At 48.3% G+C, this 19,078-nt stretch overlaps 1 protein-coding gene across 4 annotated transcripts in view; it reads left to right on the top strand.

Annotated features, from left to right (window-relative positions):
* The window catches only part of RBBP6 (RB binding protein 6, ubiquitin ligase), a 334,867-nt gene that overhangs the window by 70,514 nt on the left and 245,275 nt on the right, over nucleotides 1-19,078 (top strand). For all 4 annotated transcript variants that reach the window (XM_086940457.1, XM_086940459.1, XM_086940458.1 and 1 more), the window contains exon 4: nucleotides 1,914-1,958. In XM_086940457.1, coding sequence (XP_086796583.1) covers nucleotides 1,914-1,958 — 45 coding nt within the window. The remainder of the gene's footprint in view (nucleotides 1-1,913; nucleotides 1,959-19,078) is intronic.

Raw genomic sequence — 19,078 nt, 5'->3', positions numbered from 1 at the left:
TAGTGTGCGATGTTAGGGAACCTAGTTCTGAATTAGCATGGTGCACTGGTTATGGCAGTGTGCCATGCTTAGCAACACTTTTGGTCTCTGTTTTGTTAATAAAGAGTCCCCATGTTGAGGGCATTGTATTAGGTTAGCTACCATAGTTTACGTTCGTGGAGGCAATGTTACAAAGCACAGTGCGGATACTGAGGCATTGTTGGATGTTAGATGACAAACATGACATGATTGCAAGGTGTTCATATTTAGTGGCAAGGTGTCCTTAATCGAGTAGTGTGTACATGCAAATAGTGAAGAGGTTCTCTCAATGCTTGCAAGTATTGGTTTATTGTGCATCCATGTGCCTGCTTCTACTGAGGTAGTGTTTAATAGAAAAGCTGTCAGATGGCTTGTTGGATTGAGCGTCTAGCTTCAGATGTTGCCTTTGTTAGTTGAAGCTCAGCAGAGCCTGTGGAATTTTTTGTCCATCTTGGGTCAGTAAAGTGAGTCGTTTCAGAACACCATGACCATTGTCGGATCTTCCACTTAATTCATGAGCTTTAAAAAAATCTCTGTAATCAAGCAAGATTACAGTTCTGCAGTCATCTAATTAAGTTTTTATTGTTAAGCATATGATGACAGTGAAGACCATCCCTTCAGAAACCATGGACGCTGTCTGAAAAATGGCTTCATATATCTCCTCCAGAATATGTTACTGTCAAACAGCAGCTTCCTTCACAAGAACTTGCAGATCGTTTGATTTCTGGGCATTGTCCATTTTGATTCACGCATTTTTGTTTGCCCGTAGTGGGCATGCATTTTGTACATTACATCTTCTGAAAGTGTTTAATGTTGGTACCATTCATTGTTTCAGTGAACGTCCCGTACTGAGAAAGTGCTGCTGGTGCTTAGCACAGTGTTGTGGCTAAGTTTGTACACTACGTTGAACTGTTCAGCACTTTCCCTGTGATGATATAATGGTGGGTAGCGAAGTACTCCTGTTGAGGGTAGTGTTCAATATTGGACGGGTGCAGTATTCATCACTGCTCTGATTGTTACTTAGATAATGATGCTGCTGAGGATAGTGCTCAGTACTGGGCATTGCATTATCCTGCAGTACTAGTAGAAATGATGCCTTTTAAAACCGTAACACCACCCTACGCCTGTAGGAGTACTGTGATAATCCATTGCTTCTGATGTCCTCACCTTCTGTTTTCAGGGATAGCTCTGCTTTCGCTGTGCTTACAGTCTGTGGTTGTGCAGTGTTCTTGGTGAGGGTTGTGTTCTGTTTTTATAATGAGTCTTAAAAGTTGAGAGCGTCCCTCTTTATTAGTCTTTCTGTATTCCATCTCATGCCTTTAGGTGTTTCACTGTGCTTTAAGGTAGTCCCCCAGCTGTGGTAGGATCCTTAATTGAGAACTGCTTGGCTGGTTCACAGAAGAGCGGACTGAGTCCATTGTGTCTTTACTAGTTCCTCGACTGCGTTGACATTATGCAGTGTTTTTGTGTAAACCTGTGTTTTTTAGTGAATGATCTTATTAGTTTTGCACTTTTCACGCATCCATTTGCAGTAGGAATTCAACACTGTAGTCCATCTCAGAAGTACTGCCCATTCTTCAAATACAGCTGCAAGCGCATTGGTCTTTTTTTGTTTTTGTTGCCATCATTTTTCATGTGAGGTGATCTGGAAGTAGCTATTGCTGTTTTCGTATCCCTCCTGCAAGCATGAAGGAGATTGGGAACCACCTTAAAGTCTATCTGATTGCATTTCATAAAAATCTCCACTTAACAAATCTGTTCTTTCCTCGAGGACATTCTTCAGAAGAAAACCCTCCCGTTTTTAATTGTATTTTATTTCGGAGCAGGTGACAATTTTTTCAATGCTTTACTTTGTGAAACTTGAAAATGTTTGTTTAATGTTTTTTTGTAAACAGATCAATGACTCCTCTTCGTCCATATCCCTGGCCCAGCTCACAAAGGTATATAGAATTTCATAGTTCACTTTAACAATAAAGATTGCTTCCTTTTAAAAGTTAAAACTTTAAAAGCTTTTGTAGCATGCTGTATCGTAATTTACTTTTTCTGTCTAAAACTTGTAAGTGTTGTGTGTATTCTTGGTAAATGTCACGGCTGTGCTTTGACTTTCCTGTAAAGAGAAGCTAATGTTACTGGGAAGATGAGTGGGGAGTGCCTGGTCAGCCTGAACACGATGGCCTTAACAGATGCCCTTCAACACACGTGCTTAATGCTCTCGCAGTGGGGAAAGTACGCTCGTTTCATGTGCATTAGACATTTTCTTACTTAGGAAGTGAAGAGGGCCTTTTAAAACTGCTTCCCGGTGAACATAGCTTAACTGTACTCTATATGAATTAAATCACCTTTACGGAATGAGTAGACTGCACACAGGAAATGTCTTGTTGCCGTTGATACTTCGATTCTCACTTATCCTCCCTGCGAACGTTAAACACAATTAATTTGTTTTACTTCAGATATTATTTTTCAAGTATACATTACGCTTCATAGGAGTATACCATTTATCTTTATGACGTATGTTACTTTTGTGTATTGTGATAACTGGATGATAGGGCCAATCCACATCGCCACCGATGAGGGCATAACGTCTGTGAGAAGCGCATGATCATCTTGCTGTAAAGGGGGTTCCAAAGCAGTCCTTCAGCAGACTAGAAATGACTGCACTCATTATAAAGGGATCCTCTTCGGATATACAACAATGTTCCGTTTTGTATTAACGCTGGAGCTTTCTGATCCATTTTCTGTCCATTGTTCTGCCTTAATGGTTATAAACTTGCATGAATACATTTTCTTGCTTTTTTTCTATTAGATTATTGTCTCTATATATCTTGAATTTGCCAAGGAATGTAGTTGTAGCCTACATCCTTTTGCTTGAAAATAAAGTGAAATGTACAATCTGAAAGAGACACGTTAGTGATAGATTCCTTACCTTAGAATATCCCCAGGCGTCCGACTGGATCCGGAAAGTTTTGCGTAGCAGTACCCTTGCGCGTCGGCAGGCGTCGTCTGCGGCTCCGCGTCCGTCGTAGGCGTCGTGGGCGCCGTGATGACGTCGTCGGAGTACTTAAACGCCGCCTCCGCGTGCTGACGTCAGTTCTTCTTTTTTCCGCGCCAGCCAGCGCAGATCTGGAAAGAGCAGTTCTCTAGTCACTTTTTGATCTTTTTGATCCATTTCGAAGTCTTTACGACTCCGACGGTGCCGTTAGGGATGCCCGGCTTCAAGCGTTGCGACGAGTGCGACCGTACCATGTCGGTCACAGATCCCCACCGCTTGTGCCTGATGTGTTTGGGCGTCGACCATGACGACGAGGCCTGCTCCGACTGTCGGGCCCTCTCGAGGAAGGCCAGGCGGGAGCGGTCCCGCAGGCGACTCGAGATCCGCCAGTCGGCCCCGCGCCGTGTGAGGTCCCGGTCCCACGGGAGGTCGAGGGACAGGTCGCGAGGACGGAGCCGTCACAGCTCCGGGAGTCGGCACCACTCCTCCGGGTCCAAGTCGTCGGGTAAGAAGCATAAGAAGTCGAAGAGACATCATCGCTCTTCTGACTCCCCCCGACGCTCGCACGACGCGGCCGGGGGTTCGTGTGACACCGCCCACGCGGCTCCTCGTGATGCGCGGGCGCCGCGTTCGGCCCCATTCCCCCCGGTCCCTGGGCTGAACGCGACGCCGGAGGAGATCGAGCGCTTCCTCATGGCGATGAGGTCCCTTTCTCCTCCTCCGGGTTCCGCGGCGCCTTCGGGCCCAGTGAACCCATCTGGGGGCCCTAGTGGGTCGGGGGCTACGACCCAGACGCAGTCGGGTGCTTCGGCCTCGACGCCGCCTGCGCCTTAGGGCCCGGCGCCGCAGGGCTCCACGATCCCGACGCCGCCGCTGCCCTCGGGCTCGGCGCCGCAGGGTACAGCGGCCCCGGCGTCGTCGGTGCCTTCGGGCCCGGCGCCGCAGGGCACCGCTGGGCCCTCGTCGGGCGATGGATCGTCACCGGTGGACCTTACGACCCCCCGACCCCCCCCCCCCCCCCCCCCGGCGTCGGTCCGTGTGATGTCCCCTCTGGCGTCGGCCTCGACCGGCGCTGTCCCCGATGCCTCCTCTCAATCGGTTCCGACGTCGGGACGACGCCTATCGACGCCGTTCAGAGATTTTCATCTCTATGAACCGTCCTCATTCGCTTATGACCCTGAGTCTCAGGAGATGGGGGAAGAGGAGTATTGGGAGGGGTCTGAGGACCCTCTGACAAGGGAATGTCAGTCTAACATGGACTGGACAGGAGACCTTTGGGAGGCCAGTGGCCCGGACACCTCTCCAGACACTGGATTCGTCTCTCCTCCTACCGTGGCTTCGGAGGAGGGCGCGACATATGGTGTGGTGTTGATGAGGGCTGCTAAGGCCTTGGGCCTTGAGCTCCCCGTCGCGGCCGTGAGGACTAACCTCCTCACTGAGGTCCTTAAGCCGCAGTCATGCTCCATGGAGCCTCTGCTGCCGTTTAATGAGGCCTTGACGGACGTTTTTTGGGCACTTGGTCCAGGCCCGCTACAGGTTCGCCTGTAGATAGGATCGTGGCCAGACTCCACCGCCCGGCCCCGGGCGACCCATGTTTCCTGTCCACCCACCCCACCCCCGAGAGTCTGGTTATTCAGGCCTCTAACTCCCAGACCGCCTTTCCGACGGCTCCCCCCGATCGGGAATCCAAGAGGTACGAGGCCTATGGCAAGGTGGTGTTCTCGTCCTTTAGCTTGGGACTGCGGTCTTCCAACACTGCATGCCTCTTGGGCCGTTACACCCATTCTATATGGGATACGGTGGCGGAAGTGCTGCCAGAGTGTCCGTTGGAGGTACGGGCCAAACTCGGCCAAGCCCTAGTGGAGGGCCGGGACGCAGCGAAGTATTCAATCAGGTGCGGACTGGATACTACTGACTCGCTAGGCAGAGCGATGGCTACGACGGTGGCGATACGACTCCACGCCTGGCTGAGATCCGCCAACTTCTCGGCAGACGTCCAGAATACACTCATGGACATGCCGTTCGATGGCAGTCGCCTCTTTGGCGACAAGGCAGACCACGCGCTTGAGCGCTTTAAGGACTCCAGGGCTACGGCCAAGTCCTTGGGCCTCTGGGTGCCTCTGGGTGCCTTTCGCTCCTTTCGTGGCCAAGGAAGGGGCGTCCCCTCAGGTGCCGCCAGCCACTCGCCGCAAACTGTCGTCCAGCGCGACGGCGGCCCTGGAAACCGCCCTGGAGGCGGTCAGGGAAACAAGCGGAGCCAGTCCACACCTGCCCCCGCAGCATCCGCCTCTAAACCCTCCTAGTCCGTGCTGTTCGGCCCATGTGACGCCAGTGGGAGGCAGGGTTCGCCATCACCACTCTCACTGGCGCACAGTCACTTCGGACAGGTGGGTGCTGCAGATCGTCCGAAGGGGCTACTCCCTCCCCTTCGAGACGACCCCTCAAGCCATGCCACCGCAACACCACCGCGTACCGGGGGATCACTTGCGGCTCCTGCAGGAGGAAGTTTCGGCCCTCTTGGCCAAGGGGGCCATCGAGCGCGTTCCTGGGCCAGAAGTAGGTCGTGGTTGCTACTCCCACTACTTCCTGGTACCCAAGAAGGGCAAAGGGGGCCTACGCCCTATCTTGGATCTGAGGAACGTCAACGGCAGTTCAAAATGCTGACATTGGCTCAGGTCTTGGCTGCCCTAGACCCAGGAGACTGGATGGTAGCGTTGGACTTGCAGGATGCATATTTCCACATCCCCGTCCTGCCGGCCCACCGGCGTTACCTGCGGTTCACGGTAGGCCTCGAGCACTTTCAGTTTACCGTGCTCCCCTTCGGCCTTACAAGCGCCCCACGGGTGTTCACGAAGGTGATGGCGGTGGTCGCAGCTCACCTGCGCAGGTTAGGGGTATCAGTCTTCCCCTACCTCCAGACTACGGCGGATCTCCTGCACCAGCTGGGATTTTCCATCAATGTGCCGAAGTCACACCTGTGCTCCTCTCAGAAGCTCCTTTTCATCAGAGCGGTTCTCGACTCTGCGCAGTTTCGGGTTTACCCGCCCGAACAGCGGGTCCGGGATATACAGGCTCTGATTCCGGTCTTTCGGCCGTTATCCCGGGTTTCGGTCAGGTTGACGCTGCGGCTTCTGGGGCTGATGGCCTCCTGCATCCTTCTGGTGCATCACGCACGGTGGCGGATGTGGGCTCTGCAGTGGGACCTGAAGTTTCAGTGGGCCCAGCACCGGGGCAACCTGTCCGACCATGTCCTGATCTCGGAGGGCACTGCGAGACAGCTGCAGTGGTGGCTCACGGACCGCGATTGGGTCAACAGCAGATCCCTCTCCCTTCCCCAACCGGAGCACGTAGTTGTGACGGACGCGTCCCTCCAGGGCTGGGGAGGCCACTTGGGAGAGGCGGAGATCAGAGGACTCTGGTCTCCGGCGGAGTCCCGGCTCCATATCAATCTGTTGGAGCTCAGGGCGATTCGTCTGGCACTGAAAGCATTCCTCCCGTCTGTCCGAGGGAGTGCAGTGCATGTGTTCACCGACAACACCACCGCCATGTGGTACTGCAACAAACAAGGCGGAGTGGGATCGTGGACCCTTTGCCAGGGGGCTCTGCGTCTCTGGCAATGGCTGGAACATCAGGGCGTGACTCTGGTGGTTCAACACCTGGCAGGTTCTCTGAACGCCAGGGCGGACGAACTCAGCCGTCGGTGCTCGATGGATCACGAATGGCGTCTGAACTCGGACGTGGCGCAAGGCCTCTTTCTGCGATGGGGAGAGCCTTGGTTAGATCTATTCGCCACCGAAGAGAACGCGCAATGTCATCAGTTCTGCGCGTTGGAATTTTCAAGGCGGCACTCGCTCGGAGACGCTTTTCGTCGCGAGTGGAGCTGCGGTCTGTTGTACGCCTTTCCGCCTATACCTCTTCTGCCCAGAGTGCTGAAGATCAAGCGCGACCGGGCACAGGTCATCCTTGTGGCTCCGGACTGGGCTCGAAGGTACTGGTATCCCGAGCTACTCAGCATGTCAGTCGATCCCCCGATTCGTCTGCCTCTTCAGGAGGACCTTCTGTCGCAGCAGCAGGGGACGGTCCTCCACCCGAACCTGTCCAGTCTCCACCTCCATGCTTGGAGATTGAGCGGCGACAGTTGAGGCCATTTGACTTGCCTCCTGAAGTTTGCAACATCATTCTGGCAGCCAGGCGTCCCTCCACAAAAACGGTATACGCCTGCAGGTGGAACAGATTTGTGGCATGGTGCACAGCAAAGGCTGTGGATCCCCTCAATGCCCCTCTCTCTGAGATTCTTCTCTTCCTTCTTTCTCTTGCCCAGCAGGGCTCTGCTCTGGGCACTATCAAGGGCTATCTTTCGGCTCTTTCAGTCTTTCTGAGGCTGCCTGACCAACCTTCTTTGTTCAAGTCCCCTATTATTAACAGATTCCTGAAAGGCATCACTCATACCTTTCCTCCTGTTCCTTTCGTGATGCCTCAGTGGGACTTGAACCTGGTTCTGACTTTTCTGATGTGCGCTCCCTTTGAGCCACTTCATAACTATCCACTTCGCCTTCTTTCTTTGAAGACTGCCTTCCTGGTAGCCATCACCTCTGCCAGGAGAGTGAGTGAGCTCCAGGCCCTCTCTTGTAAGCCTCCTTTCCTTTCAGTCCATCCGGACAAGGTTGTTTTGAGGACTAGGCCCTCCTTCTTGCCAAAGGTGGTCACGGCCTTCCACATTGGGCAGTCCATCACATTGCCCACCTTCTTTCCGCCTCCGCACCCCTCGAGAGAGGAGGAGAGGCTCCACCGTCTGGACCCAAAACGTGCGCTCTCGTTCTATCTGGATCGCACACGCCAGTTCCGGGTGGATGATCAACTCTTTGTTGGGTACGCGGGCGCTAAGAAAGGGAAAGCGGTGCACAAGAGGACCATCTCTCGTGGATTATCATGTGCATTCAGGCGTGTTACTCCTTGGCTAAGAAGGAACCACCTGTTGGGCTGCGGGCTCATTCCACTCGAGCCACGGCCACTACAACTGCCTTGGGCCGAGGTGTGCCCTTGCAGGACATTTGCCAGGCAGCTACGTGGGCCTCGTTGCACACGTTTGCTAGGCACTACTGCCTGGACAGTCCAGTCCGGAGGGACGGCTACTTTGGCCGCTCCGTTCTCCAGGACTTTCTGGTGTAAATATTGGTTCGCAGACCCACCACCACGGGGATGGTATTGCTGGGGTATCTATTCTAAGGTAAGGAATCTATCACTAACGTGTCTCTTTCAGATGCACAAGTTACTACTTGTGTAACGATATATCTGTAAGAGACATTAGTTAGTGATGGATTCCTTACCGACCCACCCATCCTCCCCGTTCTGCGAACCGATATCTAGGGTTAAGGTCATCCCCTTTCAGGGCCCTAGTTTCTTGGCACCAGTGTCGGTTTTTGTCATGGCTCTGCGCTTCTGGCACGGAAAAGCTGTGGCTAAGAACTGACGTCAGCACGCGGAGGCGGCGTCTAAGTACTCGGACGTCATCACGGCGCCTACGACGGACGCGGAGCCGCAGACGACGCCTGCCGACGCGCAAGGGTACTGCTACGCAAAACTTTCCGGATCCAGTCTGACGCCTGGGGATATTCTAAGGTAAGGAATCTATCACTAACTAATGTCTCTTACAGATATATCATTACACAAGTAGTAACTTGTGCATATTGGTTAAATTTTGCAGACTAGTTATATACTCTAATTGAATTCTGGACCTCTCACCACCAATTATGCATTGCAAATCTGTTTGTACATGCTTGTTTGTGCTCAAACAAATTAGTGTCCCCTAAAGCTTGAAAAATTATTGGTCTTTGCAAAAAACGAGCAACCATATTTTTTCTGTCCATGCTAGAAAAATCTGTTTATTGTTGCAGAGTATCTAACAAAATAAAACTGCTCGTTTAGTTTGCCTGTGTGAATGCAGAAAATAAAACGTGGGGTTTCTTTCCTTTTCACGTCAGAAGTTTAGTAAAGATATATTTTTTTCTGTTTGGGCTCCATTTTCTATCTAAGCTAAATTCGGTTATGAAGAAGGGATTTATAGACTCCGTGCCCGTGATAAAGTGTGCAGTCTGTGTACTGGGCGAAACTATGCCTCTGCACAACTGACTTTTACCAGAGATTTGTTTGTGTTGTGTGCAGCTCACATTGCCATTGGATATGGGGGGCAGTAGTTTGGGGGGTGGCTTACGGGAAACAGAGTATTTGTGTAGGGCCTGGGGATGGCATGAGTATTTACACATGCTTGGTGAACAGACTTGTAGGGTTGTTAACTCATAGTGGGTGCTGGGTGAGAGACTTGTAGGGTTAACTCCGAGTGGGTGCTGGGAAGAGCGCAAGTTGTATTCATTACATGTTGGTTGAAGGTGGGTCAATTCTAGATGTGTCCCTGATGGTTTGTGTTGGAGTGAAGTGAGAGTTGGCCCTGTACAGCTTAACTATTTGATGCAAAAAGGATTTTTGCTTCGTATGTCTCATGCTTTAGACTAGAGCGTTTAGTGTTCTTGCAATGCATTCTGGTCCTACGTGGTCAATCTGTACTATGGAATCGTTCAGAAGATTGTTGGCAAGTTAAAATCAGGTGTTCATTCCTTTTGATCCTTGTCCAGCACAACACAATCCTAGGAAGAGGGGGGTGATTTGAGTGTATGTATGTGTATATATAAATGTATATGTGTATATATAATATATATGCTCGAGGCATGTGTGGCTGGAGTATACTTGCTATTTTTTTTGTCCTCATGACCTCCGTAGCTATAGCAACCTCTCGGCCTGATCCACCTGTGCTGCTTATAACTTGGGGGTTCCACACTCAGCTAATGTTCTTATGAGAACCACCCGCAGTACACATTGAGAGCTGACCAAGAGGTATAATCATTGGACCCTCTAAAATAACTTAATCAGGATCTAAATGATCTAGCAGGTTCCAAAATAGCCCTAGATATATTCCCTCTCTATATACATTAACTTTCTGATATAGATCTCTGTAGTATCTTACTGAGTTCCATCAGGCTCTCCATGTTTGGTGTACCGCCTGACGCCATAACTTGCAGATCTCTCTCCTAGCCAGAAGGACCAGATAAAACACAATTTTTTTCTGTACCCCAGTGAAACTCAGCACCCCTTCGGGCATTAAAACCGTGCCAAACAAGATAAGAAAAGGGCTTACCTCAACCTTAGTGCCAAGGGCACCGGTCAGAGTCTTACCCACGTTTCCCCAAAATTGTATCAATGGGCCTGATGCAAATACATGAATATCGTCTGCCTTCTGGGCACCAGATCTTGTACATCTTGCTTCCCACTTCCCTTTATTTTGGATAGTTTAAGAGGGGAGCAGTATATCCTATGGAGCGTTAAAAGGTGGATGCACATGCTTAGTGTATTCCGGTCATCTAGTGTTGGACTCAGATGTGAGCAAGTTTTTTTTTCTTTGAAGAAAGTCTTCAAGCCACGAAGTAGGACTCCTCTTGCTGGTAATTTGCACGGTCATCAACTCCATTGTTAGATTGTCTTCCTCCGGTTCGCATATTCCTTCCAAATGCAATTTTGGGGATTGTGTCTTAACCTTCTGCGTTCCTCCATGCCATGTAAATCTAGTGATGGAACGGGCGCCTTTCCGCTTTTGTCCTCATTGCCACGCCTGGTTCCCAATCACTGATCTCCATCAAGTGTGTAACTTATTGCTCCCCTGAACACGAGAAAGCTAACTCAGGGCTCGAAAAATCTACTCGCTATGGCGAATCATATTTAATCAGGATGAGCTATTTTTAGGTCTTGCGCGTTCTGGTGAGCTTACAACAGGTGTTCTGCTTGCTCACAAAGTAAATGAGCAATAAAGATGCCTTTAAATCTTGCCTTGTTGCATTTGCTCAGCTCTAAAAGACACTGGTCAAGTGTCAGTCTTTTCCTACAATTTAGTTTCTGTGACTGAAGTTAGAGGGTTGTGTAAAGTGAACTGTGTGACAACTGCATTGTCCTGAGCTTGTGAAATGAAAGGCTGTGAGATTTCGGGCTTTTTTCCCCTAACCGTGAAAAAGCTAAAAGGTGAACCGTTCAAATATTTCAAATATATTTCACTAGTTATGAAGACAGATTTTTGTAATTCTGTGGTGCAATAAAGATTTTCATGGAATCAAAGCAAATCGGAACACTCTACTAGATGTTGTCCAAATTTCAAATAATTTTGCTGAAACTCTGTTTCCAAAACATGGTTTATGCGCTATATAGTATCAGTAAAACTATGTTAGTGGGAATGTTTTGTGGCCATTTCAATGGAAAATGTGCCATCTGTAAGTGGCGGAAATTAGAATTTATGGAAAGTGAGTTTTTAAACACGAACTGGGCAATATTCCTGTTCCTGCCCAAATGACAATGCTATTAGTGAACTAAGAGGCAAGCCTGGGATCACGTGCACCCTATATGTAGGCTTGATTCTTATTATACGCGGAGTAAACGTTTAGTAAATATTTTTGTGTGCAACCGAAATAATGGACATGCATATTTGAAGTTGCTCTCTTATGTGATTAAAAAAAGATGGCTCCATAAGACAAAATATTTGCCTAGGCTCACACAGTTAGATACCATTTCATGGGCCAAGTACATTAGTTAGGTTGAGTAGATTATTCAAGGTACTAGACCTGCAGGTCTAGTAACATAATGATTTTTCGAGCCCTATACCTGTGAGGCCTGCAGGTATTTTCGATCGAAGAAGCCGCTGTGCGACCATAGAGCTTGATGCCTTGAGATACTCCACAACACTGAAGACACACCAGACCTCTTTGGTTCCGAAGAGCCTCAAGAGGACATACAAGACCACCCATTGGTTGCTCATGAAGGAACCTTCTTTCTCTCTTGGGCACCTACAGTTCTGAGATCGAGATGCAGGCTACCACTTCAGGCTTGATTACCCCAACGGCTCCACCCAACCACGTATAAGAAAAATTACCCTAGCTGCATTTATTCAAACAACCCTTTTTATTCTAGGTCAAGTATGAGTGTGTATATATATATATGTGTGTGTGTATATATATATATATACACATTGCCTTAGCAAGGGGGGCATTGCAAACATCACAACATGGCTCCTATCATTCCTTCTCTTATCATGCAGGGTCCAAAGCAACCGCCCCTGAGACCGCCACCTCCTGCCAGTGAACCCAGTTCCAGACAACGTCCTCCAGAGGATACTGCAGGGGCTCTTACAGGGATATTGATTCCAGTGGTACAGGCAAGGGTAGTTTCATTAAACCCTCCACCCACACCCCTAAACCTTGACTTGCCACCCACCACCTCTGACCGCACAACACTTGTCAGAGGTTGACTACAGGATTCTTTCCCGCCTGGCGGAACATAATCTCTAACCAGTGGTTCTCTTCCAGGGGATACTCCTCAATAGTCCTAAGCACTAAATTATCTCCGCCCATAAGCGGGAACCCGGAACATATAGACTAATAACATATATATGTAAAATAAATAAAAAGAGTACATAGTACAAAAAATTATACACATATACATGTATAAACTAATATGCAGCCCTAACCATAACCCATAGGCTAATAAAGCCATAATTACATGCCTTCTGTAGAATGAAAATAATCTATAAAATCCAATGCAAGAAAAGGTCATGAGCCTTAAATGCATTCCACAGAAGATAACCTTTTATTTTCATTAAATAACAGGTAATAAAAGGCAATTAGCCTAAGTAGGCTGCATAATTAACATCCCTGTACAGAAAAGGAGACTGTCATCTCGCCTTTAAGGCCTCAGAGAATCTGAACACTTGCCGTTAAGGACTCCAGGAGAACCCTGCTCCCATCATGCCCCACAGGTGACAGGTCAGTTCTTTGTTCTGGCTTGTTCTGTGAGGAACCTGGTACTTGAGCTTGGTTTGTTCCTACTTTTTTCAACAGTTGTGACTGCTGGTGGTATTTTTCAATCTTTTCTGACTAATTCATAGAGAATTTTTAGTCCGTTATGCCACCTTTATTCTACAAATGTCCTTCCTGTGGGAAGATGTCCAAAACAGATCCTCATTCTGTTTGTGGGGTTTGTTTGTCTTCCACACATGATATAGAGAAATGTTACCACTGCCTTAAACTTTCCAGAAGGACTCTGAAGGAAAGAGAGAAGTTTCGTCTTCTAGGGCTTATGGAGATCGAGAAACATCATGAGAAGGGTGTTAGAAGGGAAATCTCGTCCGGAAGGCCCTCCTCTCCTACAAAACGTCGTAGTTCTGCTTCTTCTGATGGTAGGAGTAAGAAAAGGCGTCATGAGGCACCGTCTAGGACGAGTGAAAAAGTGAGGTCGACGTCGAAGTCTAGATCGCTGTCCGGTTTGTCGAGGCCACTGGATAGAAGTAAACCGGCGTCTTAAGACATCACCTTTAAGACGCAAGTCGACATCGAGGTCAAGATCGACGTCAAGAAGCTTTTAGACGTCGAGGCATGTGGTGTCGATTGCAGTGAAACTGGCGCCGAGGGTGAGAAGTAGGTCGAGGGCTAGGAGTAGATCGACGTCTAGACCGGAAAAGAGGAGAAAATCAAAGTCGCAGTCGCGGCATGAGTCGACGTAGAGACATGCTTCGGGCTCGAGGCATGACCAGTCGGTTCGACGTCGAAAAGGTCTCCATCACCTGCTCCAAGGTCTGAGTCTAGGCATTCTAGATCGATCTCTCTGACCCGTCACAGGTCTTTGTCGAGGTCGGAGCTGACGTCTAGTACACCTACTGACCACCATGGTCGAAGGATCAGACGTCGAGGGCTTCTTCGAACAGATCTCCATCTGTCCGAGCCTCTCCTCATAAAGCATCTTCTATGGTGGCTCCATTCTGGTTCGACGAGGCAGTCGATGTCGAGGGACATGCAATTGGTTCCTGGGAAAGCACATAGACGGACGTCTCGGTCTCCACAGTCTATAAGGAGGAGTTTGTCGTCGTCGATAGGGATACAAATTCTGCAGGTAACCCCGGAGGGCTCTACGGTGCGCAAATCACCTCCTGTTGGCATGTCTCCTAGATGGTTGGAGAGCATCTGTCATAGGAAGATGCAGCCCAGAACTGGTGATAGACCTCTTGCTCTGGAATGTTCAAGACCACTGGCTGGTAGGTCTCCCAAGACGATCATGATCTCCAGTGGACAGGCGGTTCACGTTCAAAGGGCTGCAGTAGGCCTCATCGGTCTCCTATCCCTAGGAGAAGACATATCTCCTACTACGTCCACCTCAACGAGGTCGTCTTGCAGAGACTATTCCCCCACGATTTCATCAACGCCACCTTCCAGGATATCTCCCGTTGATGATCTAGGAACTTTCAGTGAGGTATTGTGTCGAGGGGCAAACAAGTTTAATATAACGATGTCTGTACCTCCAGTTACCTCTTCCGTTATATTTGAAACACTGCATCATAAGTCGTCAGTTAGACCTCTACTGCCTTTGGTGCCAGGATTGATAGAACCAGCAATAAAGACATTTTTAACACCTGCTACAGTGGGCTCGGGACCCTCTAGAATTGCAAAGAAATATAAGGCTCCAGATCAGGATCCTTTATTTCTACGTACTGACCCACCACGGGATTCACTCATAGTGGCAGCGGCCAGGAAGGCACATTCTGCTACTTCTATTTCATCTGCTCCACCAGAAAAGGACAGCAAGAACATGAACTCCTTGGGACGGAAAATGTGTAATACGGCTGCTTCTGTTATGAGAGTGGCGAGTGCAGCGGCTCTGCTGGGTCACTACGACTGTCTTTTATGGGACTCTCTGACGAGATTTGCTGACAAATTGCCTAAGGAGGTTCAGAAGTATTTCTTAGATTGTGGAAGAAGGTGGTTTGGTTGCCAACCAAATTATTAGTACGGCTGCTGACTCTGATTTAGCAGCTCATGGTTATGCACATGGTATCTGTTCCAGACGGTCAGCATGGCTTCGCCTCACGGGCCTTAAGCCCGACGCCCAAAGGAAAACAGTTAATTTGCCTTTCAATGGAACAACGTATTTGGATCTCATGCAGACGAGATGGCCAAAATGAAGGCTGAACTTGATACTCTTAAGACTGTCGGCCTAGAGAGAAAGGAGTTTCACCGTCGCTTTTGTCCCTACGACAATAGGTCCTTTCAACAGTGTGGGCAAACGTCGAGCTGGTCTTCGCAAAACCAGGGCAGGTCTCAGAGGTCGCAGTTTCAACAGCGCAGGCCTGGGCGAGGCAGAGGTGGAAACAGACAGCAGTCTTCAGTTTCAAAACAACCTCAGAAACAATGAGACGGTACTTCCTCCAAGGCCGTTGTCCACTCCGGTAGGAGGAAGCATTGCATTATATCTGGACGAGTGGAGAAGATTGACAAAAGACAGGTGGGTCATCGACATCCTTCAGAACGGAAACCACCACCTTCCTGAACTCCAAAAGGTGTTGTTCATCAAAGTCTGTCTTCTACAAAAGGAAGTGAAAATCCTGTTAAACAAAAAGGCTATAGAGAGAGAGTTCTGCTTCCGGAGAGAAATCAAGGGGCTATACTCTCGCTTCTTCCTGGTGAGAAAGAAAGGTCCCACTGCAGAGTACAGACCTATACTGGATTTGAGATTGTTGAACAGATTCATTCGAAGGGAGAAATTTCGAATGTTAACACTTTCTCAAATCTTCCCTCAACTCCATCAAGGGGACTGGATGTGTTCCATCAATCTGAAGGACGCATACTTTCATGTTCCAATCTCAAAGAGACATCGCAAGTTTCTAAGATTTCAAGTGTCTGTTCATCATTACCAATATGCAGTACTTCCATTCGGTCTGAAGTCATGTCCCCGAACATTCTCCAAGTGTATGGCGGTGGTAGCCGCTTTCCTTCGGAAGCAGAGGATTTTCATTTACCCTTACTTCGACGACTGGCTCCTAAAAAGTTCGTCCCCATCTCTACTAGAAGATAATCTTGCAAGTTGGGACTTCAGGTCAACTTCAAGAAGTCCATACTAAACCCAACTCAAAAGATTCACTATCTGAGATACTTCTTGGACAAAGAAAAAGTAAAGGTGTGTCCTTCGGAGGAGAGGTGCTTATCAATTCCGACAAAATGTCCGTTTCTTCTTCATACCAGTGTCCCGACAGTTCGCCAAGTGTCCTCTCTACTGGGGTCAATGGCGTCGTGCATCTTTATAATACCAAACACAAGATTGCACATGCGTCCAGTACAGCAGTGCTTAGAGGGTAAATGGATGCAGATATCAGGGTGCTGGGAGGATTGGATAATCCTTCATCAGTCAGCCAAAGATTCCATTCGATGGTGGATGAAGAGGTCGCCCATAATGAAAGGACTGCCGTTTCATCAAGATCCTCCAACGCAGACTTAGATCACAGATGCCTCTCCAGGGTTGGGGTGCTCATATGGGCCCTCTGCAAGTACACGGGCTATGGTCAGAATCCGAGCAGGGCTATCTCATCAATCTGCTAGAGCTCAGAGCAGTTCATCTAGCTCTCAAGTCCCTGTTTCCATCGTTTAAGTCTCAATCCCTCCTGATTCAAACAGACAATACAACAACAATGTATTATTTAAACAAGCAGGGGGGTACCCGGTCAAGGACTGTCTCCATGGAGGCCCAGACCATATGGCATTGGTTGCTAGCAAGGGACTTTTTGATAGTAGCTGTTCATCTGCCTGTCTCTCTCAATTCTCAAGCGGATTTCCTCAGCAGGGACTTTGTCGAGGCTCCCGATTGGGTCCTCAACGGCGAAGTCGTAGACGGTATTTTTCAAGCATGGGGAACTCCAGACATCAACCTGTTTGCAGACGCGGGAAACGCAAAATTCCCCGTCTTCGCATCCAGGTTTCCCCAGGTCAGATCTCAAGGGAATGCCCTTTTGATAGATTGGTGTCAGAACCTACTGTACGCTTTTCCACCGATCTCATTGATACCAACAGTGATCAACAAGTTGTGCAGAACCAACTCCAGAATGATTCTTATTGCTCCCGAGTGGCCTCGCCAGTGGTGGTTTCCAGACCTCCTTCAGTTGTGGGAAGTGCCACACAGGAAGTTGCCATGTCGCTCGTACCTTCTCTCCAAGCAGAAGGGGAGAGTGTTCCACCCCAAACTGTCCTCCCTACGCCTGGCAGCATGGCTCCTGAAGTCATCCAGTATGGTCACTTGCAGTTGAATCCAGACTGTGTGCATATTCTTAAAGAGGCTAAGCGACCTTCTACAAGGAAATCATATGGTTTTAAATGGAAACAATTCTTCCTGTGGTGTCTGGACAACGGTCATGACCCCATCCAAGGTCAAGAGCAGGTGATTTTGCCTTATTTGCTGCATTTGGCGAAGTCTGGCCTTCAGTTTAACTCTATTAAAGTTCATCTTGCAGCGATCTCTGCCTACAGAAAATCACCCAACCAGATTTCCTCCTTTAGGATGCCGGTGGTGAAAGATTTTCTGTAAGGCCTAAGAAAGGTGTATCCTCCAGTCAGATCACCTTCTCCGCCTTGGGAACTTAATGTGGTATTGACTAAGTTAATGGGTGATCCTTTTGAGCCTATCCACAAAGCTTCTTTACAACATTTAACTTGGAAGGTTGCATTCCTAGTAGCCATTACTTCTGCTCGCAGAGTGAGCGAGATCCAGGCGCTGTGTTGTAAGGAACCTTTCACTGTTTCATGCTAATAGAGTAGTACTCAGAACGCATCCTGCTTTCCAACCCAAGGTTGTTTCAGACTGTCACATTAATCAGACTATAACTTTGCCGACTTTTTTTCCAAATCCTACAAATCCTCCAGAAAGATCTCTCCACTCTTTAGATCTTAAGAGGGTTCTCAAATTTTATTTGGAAGGAACAAAGACATTGAGGAAGTCAGACCGTTTGTTTAACTATGGTCCAATTAACACGGGGTCTGCGGCGTCCAGAAGATCCATCTCTAGGTGGATTGTTTCTTGCATTGTACTAGCTTATCAATTAGCTAACAGGTCTTTGTCAGGAAGGCCAAAGGCTCATTCTACGAGGGGGAAGCTTCTACCACAGCTCTCCTTAGGAATGTTACTATGGCAGAAATTTGTACGGCAGCTACATGTCGTTCAGTCCATACTTCTACTCGCCATTACGGTCTTGATTCAGACACGCAGGCAGATGCTCAGGTTGGGCAGGCATCACCAAGTAACTTGTTTGCTAATACTAGCTAAGATATATGTGTCAAAGTGCTTAAATCTTTATTTCTGCTCGCTCGCAAGTGGGTATGAGCTTGCTACTCTATTCAGTGCATACGACTATTGATGAGTATCCCCTGGAAGAGAAGGATTAGTTACTTGCCTGTAATCCTAGTTCTCTTCCAGGGGTATACTCGTCAGTCATAAGCACCCTCCCGCCTCCCCGGGCGAGCAGTAGCATTGTGTTTTGATATGTTATCATTGCATTCTGTATGCAGGTTCCTGCAAGGTTTCCTGTACCATACAAAAGAACTGACCTTACTATCACCTGTGGGGCATGATGGGAGCAGGGTTCTCCTGGAGTCATTAAAGGCAAAGTGTTCAGATTCTCTGAGGCCTTAAAGGCGAGGCGACAGTCTCCTTTTCTGTACTGGGATGTTATTTATGCAGCCTACTTAGGCTAATTGCCTTTTATTACCTGTTCTTTGATGAAAATAAAAGGTTATCTTCTGTGGAATGCATTTAAGACTCATGTCCTTTTCTTGCATTGGATTTTATAGATTATTTCCATTCTACAGAAGGCATGTAATTATGGCTTTATTAGCCTATGGGTTATGGTTAGGGCTGCATATTATTAGTTTATACATGTATATGTGTATAATTCTTTTAGTACTATGTACTCTTTATTTATTTTACACATATATATGTATTAGTCTATATGTTCCGGGTTCCTGCTTATGGGCGGAGATAATTCAGTGCGTATGGCTTTGATGAGTATACCCCTGGAAGAGAACTAGGATTACAGGTAAGTAACTAATCCGTGGTGGACATTATCCAACATGGTTGTCTGGACTCTGAAGCTTACTTCCACACCTCCAAACATTCCACCTTACAAACATACATTCTCAACAGAACATCAACAGTGGCTCGGGGAGGAAG

Source organism: Lissotriton vulgaris, chromosome 10, assembly GCF_964263255.1.
Source record: "Lissotriton vulgaris chromosome 10, aLisVul1.2, whole genome shotgun sequence".
Lineage (NCBI taxonomy): Eukaryota > Metazoa > Chordata > Amphibia > Caudata > Salamandridae > Lissotriton > Lissotriton vulgaris.
This window is presented reverse-complemented; position numbering and strand designations above follow the sequence as displayed.